Consider the following 15,233-nt stretch of genomic DNA (forward strand, 5'->3'; position numbering starts at 1 on the left):
GGCACAAAAACATTGTAAAAAAAAGTGTCTTAGAACGAAAAACAAGTTGGAATTTGCCGCAAAAGGATGATTGGAAAAATCCACAAGGAAAAAAAAAAGGAGCCTCTGTTATTCATAGTGCATAGTGCAACTTACTTTCTCACCACTAGAGGGAGATGGAGTTCGGACATAAATTGAGGAAATTTACCAAAGCATGGTATGGAAAAATACCTAAATAAAGTTTACGTGGGCACGTGCTAGAATGGTGCAAGACATCCCGTAACAGTATAGACCTCTGTGATAAACAATGTGCAGGGCCGGTTAAAGGGGACATCGTGTCGTCATTCCTGCACCCCAAGTTATCAGGGAGCCACGCTGATGACAGAAACCCTGCACACAGTGCGCGTCAATAACACGATAACCAGCTCACATGAGCAAATCAGTGTTAATTTAATAAACCAAAATACAAGCGCCTCTTTCCCCACAATTACCGCATCTTAACTCACAATTCACGTGAAAATCTAACTCAATTGATGACGTAGTTTGATCAGAAGGAGCGTTTGTGTACTAAGTGAGCGCCTTGTTTGTTGTGTCGGGTCGTCCAGAAGCGGAGAACACCTCGGTCTGTGGGTTAACTGCATCTGCTGCTCGAAAAAGGGACAAAAGTTCACAAGCGGGGGGCCTCTGCTGTGCTGCGTTCACTGGCTTAAGTCAGGCGTCGTTCCTCTGTAGTTTGTTTTTCTTTTCCCGTCAAACCTCAAAAGCGCTTCAAGCGTTGCATAGCGTAATAATTAATGTAGAATAACTAACTGGATGCTCTTCTCCTGCGCTGCAGATTGCGGTGGATCACGTTTGCGTCATTTTGCCAAAAAGCACCCGAAAAAGGTTTCTGGATAACATTTAAACGCCACACATCCACATTGACAATACGCATAAAATGCTTATGGAGTGTATTTTCTGCAACATTAAGCCATTTCGCAGAGCATCCCGGTTTCAAACTTCACAAACAATCATTGGAAATGAAAACCCACTGTGAACAGATCATCATAAAGTAACTACATCAAGATATAGCACGGCGAATTAGACGCTCGATGAGCGCACGGAACCAAAGTGTACCATATTGCATTATGTAAAAGAACGGGGGGGGGGGGGTGTATTTATCAGAACCCAAAAATATGGCTCTCAGTACATTTTTTTCCCTCTTGATAGCTCCTGAAGGCAACAGAAGCTCTGCCTCCTCCTCCGCCTCTCGCTCCGCTATCAGGCTCATTTGCATAATTTATGCAGACGTCACAAACCAGCCCTTACAAATAGAGGCCCGGGGCAGAAATAGCAACAGACAGCCGCTCGTAGGAACCGGCGAAGCTTGACGCGCGATAACCTCCCCTGACACAGCACTGAGCTTTCACACAGACCCGAGGGAGTCGGTGCATCGCTACTAACCCGACGAACCAAAAAAACCCTGAATCCTTCCACCACACACAGACACCCGCTTTAACTAAACTCACTTCGGTGACCGACCAAGTCGCAATCGTGGCGAGAAGCATCATTCCAAACGAGTGTGGTCCTGAACATGAGCCACAGAGATGTTCGCCAAGACGCCGATGGAGGTGGCCGTCTACCAGCTGCACAACTTCTCCATCTCCTTCTTCTCCTCGCTGCTCGGAGGAGGACGTCGTTTCGGTCAAACTCGACAACAGGTATTAGTTAATGCGACGCTTTGTTTATTTTTTATTATTTATTAAAAGCGAACTCCCGATCGCTCTTCGGCACAGTTTATTATTATTATTATTATTATTATTATGAACGTCTGCTCTTTGGACGATCGGCTTGGCTGCTATTTATTTACGCGTCGTCGTCATTTTTAGGAGACCGCGCCGATTACGTTTAATTCCGTCTGAGCCAGAGTCCAGGAACTTCTTCTCACCCTGCAGCTCACGCCTAAACAAAAAAAAAAAAAAAAAAAAAAAAGACCTTCTCAGATAACAACACCGTGTTCTCTTTTTCCTTTCTCTTCTGTCTGTGTGCCTCAGAGGTGTGCCGTCTGCGCATGTGAAGTTAGACAGTGTGCTGTGTGTTTTCCTGGGCTGTTTAATTTATGCTTGTCTCTTTTTTTTTTGTTTGCAGTGCCTCTGGTGCTAGCGTGGTGGCCATCGACAACAAGAATTCCGAAAAAAAGCAGGCCATGGTAAGAGGAGGACGGCGGAGGGGGGGTGGGTGAGGGGGGGAAGAAAGGGCGCTGATGCACGCAGGCGGGTTTATACAGTGGGGCTCATTGCATCTTTTAAGCGGCTGGGGCCTGTAAGGAGCCACAGCATACAATGCAATCAGCGTGACTTCTATTGGGAGAGCTTTTGAAATCAGGGATTTACTGCATCACTTTAGATGGGTTTGGTTTTGCCCCAGAAATGATGCTCGGGAGCTGGTTAGAATCGCAGGCATCTGCAGGGAGCAACTTCCCTAACCCAATTATGAATAATAAACAGCAGGCAGGGAAACCCCCTGCTGTGAGCAACAGGCGAGGCTGATGCATGTTGGGGTCACGTCCTTAGAGTTTAAAAAACAAGGGGTGGGAGGGGGGTGCAAAGAAAATATGTGGTTTGTAGCATGCAGACTGAGCTGTGGATTATACCCTGCGTATAAACTGAGAGCTGAATTTAGCCATTTTGCCTGGCACTTGAATGGCGGTACACCTGGATTTCCCCACTGTGGCCAATAAAACGTATTTCTGTTCTAAACCAAAAGGCCGATCCGAATGCGTGCATCAGTTTAGCCATTTAATTAGTCTTGCAAGATTTTCTTTTCAAGCGCCTATTGAGAGACTCATCGTTCTCTTTTTTTTTTTAAATGACAGGATCTCGTCAAGAACCACCTGATGTACGCCGTGCGCGAGGAGGTGGAGATCCTCAAGGAGCAGATCAAGGAGCTGGCGGAGAAGAACAATCAGCTGGAGAGGGAGAACTACCTGCTCAAGAACCTGGCCAGTCCCGAGCAGCTGGAGAAGTTCCAGTCCCGCATCCCGGCGGACGCCCTTCTGGACAATCAGAGCGTCCAGGCGACCGCCGAGCATCAGCAGCAGCAGAGCTGTAGCCGCGCCGCCGGCTCTGCTGTATAAGTGGCTCTGCCTTGGGGCGGGCAGAGCCACTTTCTCTTTCCTGTCGTGGACCTCGTTATTTTTGAACGCAAGCGTTAACTAAGTCGCCGCAAACCGAGACACCCTTCGGGACAGCGAAGAAGAATCCTCGGCGCTGCGAATGATTGACGGGACTCAAAATGAACTGTTGAGACCAGATGAGCAGAGAACCAGAACTAGAGACGCTCTAAAACTGGTGCCGTGTCAGGCCCATCCTGTGTACCATCCAGCTCTTTGTCGTAGTCTCTCTTCGTAGGCATGAGTGTGAGGCATAGAGAGGGCAGACTAGCCTAGACAGAGGGATGGGGGGATTTCCCCTCCCTGGCCAAACTCTTCCAGCGAAACGCCCTCGTTTTTTTTCTCCCCCCCTGTCGAGGAAGAGGGGGGGTGAGGAGGCGTTGATTGGGCTCCGCCCTGCAGGCGCTAACCTGGAAAGTGCTGGGACTGTGCTCCCTCATGACCCAGAGGAGACCCGTCCTGAGACGGTGCTCCCAGTCTCAACAAAGGAACTCCCCTCCCACAACCCCCGTTTTTTTGCAGATTCGTATCTCAAAATACCTGAAAAAAGGACTTCCAGCTGCACATTTCTGACACACGAGGACTTTTTGATCCTCTTCGTCTTGAGAATAACAAGGAAAATATGCAGGATAAGCTAAGGATACAGAGGTGGAGGTCGAGGCAGAGAACTCCATCCAAGCTGATGAACTGCCGCAGTAAACTAACCAGTATACTGTCATAGCTCACAAAATGTATCGTTTGCTGCCGGGGCTTGCTGCTTATTGGGGGGGGGGGGGAGACTAATTCTGCGTTATGTTCTGTTTTTTTGATGAATTCTGAACAAAAGTCAGTTTTTTTATTATTGTTTTTTTTTACCATAGGAGCAGTGTACTAGCTTCAGAAGCTGTCTTTGTTACAGGTCCGTCCATATCTGCCATTTTGTTTGCCTAATTCGCAGCAAAACTACAATGTACATACAGATGAACCGTCTTTGAGGTAAACACTGTTAGGATGGTTCGCGAGCAGAAGGCTGTGTTTCTAGCAGCCTATGCACTCCTGATTATTATTATTTTTTTTTTTTTATGATTTTGTTTTAGCAATGCCGTCCAGTATCTGGTGTCTTTCCATATTCAGACGGCAACTTGATAACGATGGCATGACAACAGTGCCTGTATGCGACGATCGCATTTCTGACACGACTTTTGTTGCTGGCGTTTTCTTTTCCAGCTACCAAAAAAAAAACGTGTTTTCACAGGGCAACAAATGCTAACCAAATGAGGACCATGTGTAAAACTTCACAGGGAGAAGTGTTCTTTATAGTTAGTTTTGTTCTGTTTTTGTTTGTCTGTTTTTTGTAAAAGTAACGATGTTGTTGCTGTAAAGTATCCTTGAAAACAGTTAACCGCTGTGTGGTTTTTTTGGATACGACTGCACATTTGCAATAAACCTTATGTTTACATATTATATTGTGTTGTTGGTCTTTGGCTCATAATTCCGACCCGGTACCATGATCAGATGATACGTTGCGAACAAACACGGTCATCTTCATGAAAACTACTAATGGGTGTAGAGTTAAGCTCTCACAAACGACACTGAAAGTTTTGTTTATCCGATTAAGCTTGAGGATACTTTTTACTCATTTATAACACGGTTAGACATTAAATATCTTTAAATATCTTATGCCAGAGGAAACCTTTTGAATAGTTCCCTCGTATGCTAAGGCTCTTGTAAGCACTTGCTACAGAAGGCGTTTTTCAGACACCTGCTGGAAGGTGGACCTTTGCCCCAGTTTTAAATCTTTTCCAGCCTCCGAACAACTTTTCCTCCCAGTTTCCATCCATCTTGGCATCTCCTGCGACTAGTTTATCTGACCCTGCTAAGCTATAGTGTGGCCACAGCCTTATGCTGCCACCAGCCGCCTTTCACGGCGGTGTGTTTATTTACTAAATTCAGTTTTAGCCTCCTAACCGAAGCAACTCGCGTCACGCGTTTGAGTCCTAAATGGATTGTGGGAAAACATGCAGAAGGGGTTTTCTTTTGGTGTTCCTCTAACAATTCGGTCTTGCTCCTTCTCTACGCGGCCCAGATATGTTCCGGTGTGTCGGAAATACTTATCCGGTTGACAGTTTTCGCCACATGAGTCGTCCTTTGCAGCTCCTCCAGAGGTGCCTACTCTGAATGATGCCTACTTTCCCGGTGTCAGTTTAGACAGTTCAGGGTCAGTCATGTCTTGTTTGGGGCTGTTCTCAGATTCTGCTCTAGGATATTCATGTTTGCAACATTATTTGAAAGCAGACAAATGAAGGATGAAGGTGTGGAGAAGTTAAGATAATTCTGTGTTCCTTGATTCTCTTCATGCTGGTTGTTTACTGATGTTCTCCAACAAGCTGAACAACAGTATTCATACTGTTTTTTTTTTAAATCATACACAGATTGACTTTAAGGGGTTTCAGAGGACATTTTCATTCAATTTTATTTGGGGGTATCAGATTAAAAGAGACATGCTGTCCTTTTCAGATATTTGTCAAAAGTTTAAAAATCAGTTATTCAACTATAAGTACCGTTTTCTTTGTGTTGATCTTTCACAGAAAACACACAAATTACACAGAAAGTTTGTTTGTGAATACAAACAGGTTCAAGGGGCATGAATACTTCTGCTAGGGGCTTTGGCACAGTTAGCCGCTGGGCCCCTGCTTCACAGACAAGCATTTCAAAGTTGTCTTGTCGTACTTGGAGAAGACAGATCTTGTGCTCCCAGTCATTGTTTATGATCATTAAGTGTTTTCCCCGCCTGAAAGTCAAAAACAGCACAACCACTAATGATGGTGAAGTAATAATGGCTAGTTTGCCTTCAGACTGGAATCTGCTAGAGGAGGGGGGAAAAACACTTTGTACTAGTAGCATTTTCCCTTCAGACGAGCTGGCAGCTCGTCTGAAGGGAAAATGTGTAACCAGATACGCTGCGGCTTCCCTGACTAGACTCAGATCCATCTACTGCCGAAAACAAGGCGACTCGGCTCTGTCCTGAAATTCATCACCGCCGATTAGAATCTGCGCTCCCCTCCAGGTGCTTCGTGAAAGGATAACTGATTCGGCTTCGAGCCGAAGATCCAGATCGATGCGTCTTCCGCTCCTAGCCGCTTTCTGGATTTAACTAGGGGTGCGAGGCGCGAGCAGTTTTAAATGAGAGCTGCATTCATTATTTAATAAAGCGCAAACGGTCAGGGTCTTTATTGGGTTTTTCACACACACACAAAACACTTCTGGTCGGTCTATCAATGGAGAAGGCTTTAGGGTTATTTGCAGAAAGCAGTGCTCCAGTTTAATCACACTCCTGTTAATAGCGAAAACGGCTTCAACCGCAAAAGGAAAAATTCAATCCGGCTGCAGGGCCGGCATGCCAGTACCCACAGAGGGCCAGGAAAAGCCTGAAGACAATTAGGACTGTGGCTTCAGCTTGCTCACTTGTTCTATTTTAGGACCCGCTCCTAAACATTGTGTTCTCAATCCATTTAAGTGGCTTTTGATTTGAAACTGATGACAAGTTTCCAAGCGTGCTTCGTATGTTAAATAATACAAGAAAATACGGCTAAGGAAATATTTGTCTCTTAACCAAAGCCATGATGTTTGCTTTATAGCCTCTTCTCTTAAAAAAAATATTTGAACAGGTTGTAGGCACCTGAAATGTGATTGGTCCCAATTCTTACCACAATACTATAAAATGAAATAGTGCTGTCCAAAATATCTAATACTACCAGGTAGGCTTTAGAACATCTTCTTGTTAACACGGTCTTGCAACACGTGAACAGTTTCACATTTTGTCACGTTACACCCACAAACATGAATGAACTGTTTGGGGATTCTGTGGGCCAGACCAACACAAACCACGGCTTGATTGTGAAGTGGAAGGTGAGAGACAGATGGTTTTCACTTTTTTTATGTTAAAAGTGGGGCGTATAAACAGTATGGTACAACCGAAGGGCCAGTTAAAGAGAGACACAGAAGCCAGTAGAGCAAGGCTCTTCAACTCCGGTCCTGGAGGTCTGGTGTCCTGCAGCTTTTAGGCGTGTCCCTGGTCACACACGTCTGAATCAAATGGCTGAATTACCTCCTCAGTATTCAGTCAGGTTCTCCAGACCTGCTAATAACCTGATTATTTGACTCAAGCAGAGACACATATAAAAGCTGCAGGTCACCAGCCCTCAAGGACCAGGAGCTGAACACCCCTGCAGTAGAGGCTTATGGGGGCTCTGGGGGAGCAGCAGAGCTCAATGGCTCAGGTGGAATAATCTATTTACAGAAAAAACTACTAGACTTTACAAATCTAGCTTTTATAGAAGACTGGTAAGGAGAAAGCTATTACCAACATAAGTGTTGTTTGCAATTCCTCATTAGCCACATAGTCAAAACAAATAGACGTTGGTCTGGTCAGATGACATCTCCCTAAGCAAACCGTCACAGCAGTAAAACATGGTGGTGGTTGCATCATGCTGTGTGGACTCTTTTTTTTGTTTTTGTTTTAAAGGACAAGGAAGCTGGCCAGAGTTGATGAGAAGATGGATGAAGCTAAATACGGAGTAATCCTGTAAAATAATCTGATAGAGACTTCAGACTGGGGCAGAGGTTCCAATTCCAGGAGAACAATGAAAGGATGCTTTGGATCAAGGCTTAAAATCTTTTATCCAAATAAGCCTTCCATCCTATCTGACTGAGCTTAAAAATCAAAGGGCCACAATATCTCACTTTACATGTGCAAAGCCAGGAGAGACATGTCGCAAAAGACTTGCATCTATATACCGGAGTAAAAAGGGATTCTAGCACAACCAATGTTGACTCACGAAGGTTGAATACAAATACGTCGATGTCTGGAATGTGGAAAATGTAAGGAAGATCAGGGGCTATGGATACTTTAGCAAGCCACTATATTCTTTCGTTAGTAGTGTAGTCTCTAAAATCAATGTTTATTTAAAACAATGCAGAAATCTAGATCTTCGTCACTTACATTTTAAAATTAAAAACTCTGTGACCTCAAGCTTTAGGCCACATGAATCCAGGCAGCCAATGGAAGGACTTTTTTGCTGGATTACTGTTGTTATGCAACACACACACACACACACACTGAATACACATCTGTTTCAGATGGAAATTTCGGGCTTGATGCAGGGAAAGGCCGACTCTGCCTCACTGTGGCTGGGTTTGCATGCAGGGGAATCATTTGGTCAGACTGTTTTCCATGCACAAGTTGCGTGCTATGCTAACATCAACCTATCCAACATGAAAATGTTAATGTCAAGAGTAAAATAAACCAAAATAGGGTAAATAGCTATTGCTCAATCTTCTGCACCAAAAAATGTGAAAAGCCTTTCTTGCAAAATAAATGAGAGATTCCAGGAAAGGTCGCTCACAACAGAAAAAAGCTACCGTCTGTTTTTGATCTTTAACCCACAGAAACCTCTGGGATGCAACAGCTTACACACAGCAAACAGCCTTATTGATACCTTGCCTCAAAGTGGGCGTCATGGCCGGTCATGAAAAACAGAAAGAGAAAATAAACCATAAACAAATTCATCCCGATATTGGTTCCAAATGGTTCCCATTTTACGCAGGCAGGTGAGTGATAGAAGTATTTACCCCGTTTTGTTTATTTATTCATTCTTTTTCTGTGTGATTCTACGTCAGTGAGTTTGTCATGAAAGAGGAGTTCAACAGTTTTGGACCTTTTACCAATATAAAGTACAGCCAAGTTCAACAAAAGAGCATGACGGCTGGTCGTCTACAATCATGAATATTTAAACGAACCCACTGCTTTGACTTGTAAATATGATAAAACAGCAATTAAAGGTCACAAGTAATAGCTATACTGAGAATAAGAGGGCTAAGGGTCAGATTTCTTTTTGCCGTATTTCCATAAACCGTATCTACATCATTCCTGCGAATGTGCTCAGAATCCTGAACAGGCCTGTGACGCTTTCAGGCTCAAAATCCTGATCGGCATGATGTGATGTGGGTTTCCATTCAAAGTCAGGGTGCAATGTTTCACTTTTATGCAGCAACCAGAGCAACCAGAGACACAAAGTTGCCTGAACTTTTTTCATGTGTGAAAATAACTAATTGTCAGACGCAAAATTAATACTGCAGTAGATACCACTGAAAGAACTGATTGTTGCCTGAGAGCAAAATGTTTCTCTAAGCGCGGGTCAACATGGGAAGTCTTACACTGATCTAATCTAAGACTTTTACATACAGGGGTTTTCATCAAGTATTCACACCCCTTGATTCCCCCCCCCACATTTTGTCCTTGTTACAAGACCAACCATCAGTGCATTTTGTTTATGCCATTAATTTTATGTCATTGAAAAACACTAATAATCATGACGTGGATTGATTTCCAAATGTTTACAAACAGTTTTGCTACAAAAGAAAAATTAGGTATGTGTTTCTAATTTGACAAATTGTGTAGACTTTCAAGGGGTGTAAATACTTTTGCACTATATTCTGTACTCAGTGGTGTTCTAATACATAATATACAGTCATATTCAATAAATTAAAATATGGATTCTAATGAGACTCGTCTGTACTAAACAAGTATTAAACATACTTTTAATTAAGCCCACATTTATGTATAAAAATATTTTTATATTGGTTTGATCTAATATTCTAATCTTTTTATATGTAAGCAAAAAAAATCATTAACAGAAAAAAGGGCTTTAAAACATCAGTCATTAAGTAATTAACCTATATAATGTATTTACCTTAGTTAAATGTGTTATTGACTTTTTGATAATATTCTAATTTATTGAATATAACAATATGCTTTTGTTCCAGTCAGTTATAACTATTTAATTACTTGTTTTGTTCTTCCCAGACTCCTTCATTCAACCCGTGTTAATGCTCTGAGATGTCACGTGTGTTTGTATCCACACGCATCAAAGCCACGGCAGGAATCCTGCCAGGTCAGAACATAACAGTCATATAGACAAAAGGTCATGAGCCATTGGTTTCGGATTTACGCTGATGCCTCGGTTCATGGCACGGCTGCTCAGCAAGACTCCCCGCATCGTTTAAAGCCCCCCCAGACCCCCCGCCTCCAACATGTGACACGTTCCTCGAAGAGATGGTTACATAACACGCAGAACATTGGGTAGGTATATTTTTTTCAGATGTGAAAAAAGGTGGGACTTTTCTTTTAAAGTGGGAAACTTGTTCTATTTAGTCCAACATGATGGGAGCATCATATGAGCTGCAAAAAGTAAATCCCATGCATAAAGAGTGTGAGACATGGTTTGTGAGGCATTATGCAACTCACCCCCTACTGGGCTCCAAGTAGGAGACTTTTCTGGTAAACATCTTTTAACCGTTGCTCCTGTTTTGAGCCAAGAAAAGCTGCCGATGGGAGGCAAGTGAACATGGGCTGAATATTGAGAAAAGTTTACATGTGGAACCGCTGACAAAATGTGCTAAAAATGAATCCCTGTTTCATGCCAGTAGTATATCTCACACTGCGTTTTTTAAAATCCTGCCTTTAATTTGACTGCATTTATTCAGCGAGGAAAATATGTGTTAATCACGATCTCATGAGCTCATCCACCGTTCTGGGTCCTCGCCATTGCTCTCCTCCCTTTAGCTCGACCCACAGGTTTCTGCCGTCTGAGAACTCTAGAAGGTTGATTTTGGGTTGGTCTGGCCCTTAAGTTTGGTCCCTTATCCTGCTTTAGTTTACTGGTAAAGTCCACTGGAATGTTCTGTTGTTTCATGGAGTCCATGATATCATGCTCTCCAACCACGTTCCCAGGAACCTGAAAATGAAAAAGACCCATAGCGTCACTTCCAGCTTATCCAACAATGGATATGAGTTTCTCTTCCACCTAAAATATGCATGCCTTGTTTCATGGTAAACCAACCAATTGTCTTTGTTGCCAGAAATCTTAAACTTTGTCTAATTTCACTAAAGTGCATGGTTCTAGTTGAAGCCTCAGTGGAGTAGAGGGAGCGCCACATGTTTATGTTTGTGACTTGGGACAGTAGAGGTCTGTCTCTAGTATCACTCGTAAACAACCTGTAGGTGTGCAAACAGCATTACTTACTCGTTAGAGACTCTGTGAGACCAAGAGGCCACTCTTTCCTGTGGTTTTCCATCTGTGAGCTTTTCCAACCCGCTCACTTGGCCTAATGGCGAGGTCCTCGGTCCTCGTCCAGCATAGTGACCAGTGGCTTAGAGACATAAGGCTCTGTTTCACATCATATGTATACAACAGGGAAACAGAGACTTACGGACAGTATATTGGTGAAGATTCTCAGTCATCCGGGTCATGGTCAATCCAAAAAAGGGAAAAAAATAAATCAACTGGACTCAGGTTTCAACTTTCAAAAACTCACAACGCAGCTATGGGTTTGATTCCTGCCAAGTTTCACCCCAGTTCACACCTTCACGCATGCGACCGCAACATTCCTCCTGTGAGCCAGGGAAACGATGAGCCTGACGATTCTCCGTTGTTGTGACGACACGTTCCGGATGCATTTACATGTGAATCTAAGCTCCAACGAGGCCTCGCCTGCAGGTCTGTGTAGCTTGGAACTCCACACTACTCCAGACATTTTCGAGAAAGCTTCCTGGATGGAAAGCGAAACGTCTTCAGCTTCAGAACAGAAGTCCACTTTTGTTTTTTAACCTCTTTTGGATTGATTCATGGATTTCAAAACAGAACTTGAATGAAACTCCAATTGTCTTAAAAAAATAAATTCAACTTTGTGGGATTGTTCTAGGACGAAAATTCTACCCTACACAAAATATCCCAAATGGTGAACGCACCTGAAGGCTGTTAGCAATAAAACTGATCAGCTTTACTGCTAACATTTATCTAAGAGGGCAGAAATGTGTAAGAGATGTCTTCAGCAAACCCTTGCCTTTTGTTTAACTCTTTAAAGAAAGAGAAGTGTGACTGATAATGACTTGGATCTTTAAAAGAGAACGTTAGGCACAATATCGGGGTCTGGAAGTGGCTGGATTACTGCCATTCACCTTGAATTGCAATGTCATGTTTGCTGCTGGGACATGTCAAAATACTCCGGAGAAAAACTTAAATGAGCTCGCTGATGAGGATGTTTTACATGCCGAATCAAAAAAATACAGGCTTTCTCTTTGCAGGATTCAAGATCTTTGTCGGAATCTGGAGTGCCCGCAAATCAAAACCGTCTATAAATTGGGATGTTTGTTCTGTCTTGCTGGTGGATGTCTTGCCATTTGTCTGGAAATGTTTCCCTGGTTTGGGTTTTTTATGCAACAAACCATGGAGAAACTTTAAAAAGTCACAGAAGAGACAACCATTATTTAGCATTACTCCTTATCACAGTCACACATTTTTCCACTGTCTTATTTACAAGAAAAGCTGCTTAATTCAGTGAAGCAGAGCCAGTTGAAAACAATGCTTTCATACAAAATTTGCCCTGTTTATATTTGTTTATTTTTTTCATTTTTGACATAACTGTCTCAGGGTGCTCTGCTGACTCCAAACAGTTTTCCTAGAACTTTTTTTATATATATAAAAAAAAAAAAAAACAAAAAAAAAAAAACAAGAAAGAAATGCTGAGTCAGCTTAACTTAATCAAATATGTTTCAAAACAGGTCTGAGCAACTGTTAAAACTTCTCACCGGTGATTTGCTGCGTGTCGTGTGAGCAGATCTGTACCAGACAGAAAGTGGTTCAACAGGTTGAACACAGACAACACTTTGTACAGAGAAATAACATGTCTCTTTGCACCTTCAGGTCTCAACTCTGACGCGTTCGACAAGTTTATATCCTTCAGCTGAGCAGGAGGCAGCTTGCCTGGTGACGCTGGAGCCTTACGCAATGCTGAGTGGGACGATTCTCTACAGTAAAACACAGATTTTGCCTAACTTAAGTTCCTTTTTCACAGCTCCTAACACAGTTGCATTTTTTGCTTTTTGTACTTTACACCAAAAAAAAAAAAAAAAGCAGCAAACACTGACATTGTAAAAGACAAGTTCTCCAGATTTAAATAGGCGTGACATAAAAAGATACAGACAATACAATGCTTGGTTTTATACTCAAAAGCCTTTACATTGCATCCGACAAAAAAATGCTTTAAGTACTTAAATCCAAGAAAGGTGAGCTAATCATAAAAGGCCATATAACTGCAACATTTTTATCTGGATATCTTCTAAATAAGACCTAAGAATAACACCTGATCTTGCTACTGTGCTGGGAGGTCGCCTGCTTCGAGCACCTTCAGGATGGCAGAACATCATGTTCTTCCATGGTTTATTGCCTTCCTGTGGTTTTCCGGGTTTGTGAACTTTATGGGGATTGTTTTACAGCCGTTTAACCTGTTCCCAGCTGCACGGAGCAATCGCAGATCAGACAGGACTGTCAATGAGCCAAATCTTTATGCTTCTCAATTGGCAGCTCCGTTCCGTGGCTATGATTTTCTTCAATTACGACAAAGGCCACCCCCTAAGCCTGCATGCTTTGCAAGGTTGCTGGAATTCAGCTGCTGTTACAGAAAAGCAAAAAAAAAAAAAAAAAAAAATGTTTGGAGGCTCCACCTTATGTAACTGTTTTACAAGCAGTCGAAATGAAGGGGTTCTTAATTGCCGGGGCAAGACTGTTCATGCTCTGTTTATTTTTCTGTTCCCGAACTTGAGAATTCAGTATCTGCAGCTTAAAAAACATGAAACGCCACCTGATTCATAGCTGAAGGCCAGCAGCTTAAAACATAGACACATTGAGACACATTTACCCTGGTGAATGAATGGCAATATAAGACGGAAAGCGAAACGTAAAAAAAAAAAAGAGCCTAGTTTGCCGGACATTTTATTGCAGGAGAAGAAAAACAACGGTGCAAATGCAACGTGGTGACCACATGTCCTTTTTTTTTTTCATTCATTCGTGTCTGAGTACACATTGTACAATATTACACTAATGAGCCTGTATTGAAAGCAATACATCTCTGAGTGAAACTCTGTGATTCAAATGAAACTGAAAGCAGTATGAATGCGGATGCAGGCATGTCAGTGAGGTCAAAGCGTCTCACCTTCGTGGACGTGGGAGAGGCATGTTAAGGCCTCAGCGGTCCATGTGACTTTTACAAGAGATTGTTGTGAAGTCTGGTTCAGCATCAAGCTGTCTAATCTTCTGATTAACGCAGTTAGCTGATTCTTAGTCTGCCGGGATAATTCTCAAAGTGAAAGACCTCGAAAAGTGCAAAAAAGGGATCACTTTTGATCCCGGAGAACAAATAGCCGCTCGTCACAGAATTAAAAAAAAAGGACTTTGCATCCCATCAGGTAGATTGATGCATCGAGCAGCATCGAATTCAATGGGCTACGACGAAGTAATCCAGCTGAGAAAATAGCAACATGTTTAACAGGGTCTCCTTCTAAATGTGTAGATTTTAATATTTGCTAAAAACCCTGTTTTACCTTTAAGCCTCTTTTTTTTCCTCTCAGACCTCCATCGTGTGCAGCTCTGTATTATTCCATCCCATCCAGTGTTTCCAACACGGATAACTGTCCTCTTATTTATATGGATGGTTCTGAATTTTCGTCAACGATGAATGCTTGAAGAGGGATTCTTTAGACAGAATCCACAGTAGACAGTTTCCAACGTCGGAGAACTGAGTCACTATAATTGTGTGTGAAATTACCAGACTTATAGATGCAGTGAGCGCAGACATCAGGGGAAAGCCCAGGATTATTGCTAGATTAGTGGATTAGTTAATGTTATGCAGGCAGTTATTTTCACGTTTTAATGTCATTAATTATGACAACAGCGCACCCTTTGCTTTCTTTGTATGTTATATCACTAAAGATTTTTTTCAGGTGTATTAGCAGCAATCTGCAGCGTATTCATAAAACGTCCAAAGGTTATACAAGTCTGAACAGCCTTAATGCAAACAGAAGCAGTTATGTTACTATTATATCATGACACATTTTATGGTCAGACCCACAAACAAACACAGTCACACGCAATACCAACTGTACAAAAACACATAAAGCACCCCTTTGGTTCTGTGTTTCACATGATCCTGCACAGCAATTAAAGTGTTATTTTACTGCCAAACATTAAACCAGCTGAGAACCTGATGTCCACAGACAAAACAAGAC

The 15,233-nt window shown here is 42.5% G+C and overlaps 1 protein-coding gene across 1 annotated transcript; it reads left to right on the forward strand.

Moving 5' to 3' along the window:
- The first annotated feature begins 1,565 nt into the window (after positions 1–1,565).
- LOC118557531 (TSC22 domain family protein 3-like) lies at positions 1,566–4,573 on the forward strand. Its single transcript, XM_036127675.1, has 4 exons — positions 1,566–1,679; positions 2,013–2,044; positions 2,107–2,167; positions 2,834–4,573. Exons 1-4 carry the CDS (start codon positions 1,566–1,568, stop codon positions 3,092–3,094), a joined length of 468 nt encoding a protein of 155 aa, XP_035983568.1. The 3' UTR covers positions 3,095–4,573.
- The last annotated feature ends 10,660 nt before the right edge of the window (positions 4,574–15,233 follow it).

Source organism: Fundulus heteroclitus, chromosome 23, assembly GCF_011125445.2.
Source record: "Fundulus heteroclitus isolate FHET01 chromosome 23, MU-UCD_Fhet_4.1, whole genome shotgun sequence".
NCBI classification, from domain to species: Eukaryota; Metazoa; Chordata; class Actinopteri; order Cyprinodontiformes; family Fundulidae; genus Fundulus; species Fundulus heteroclitus.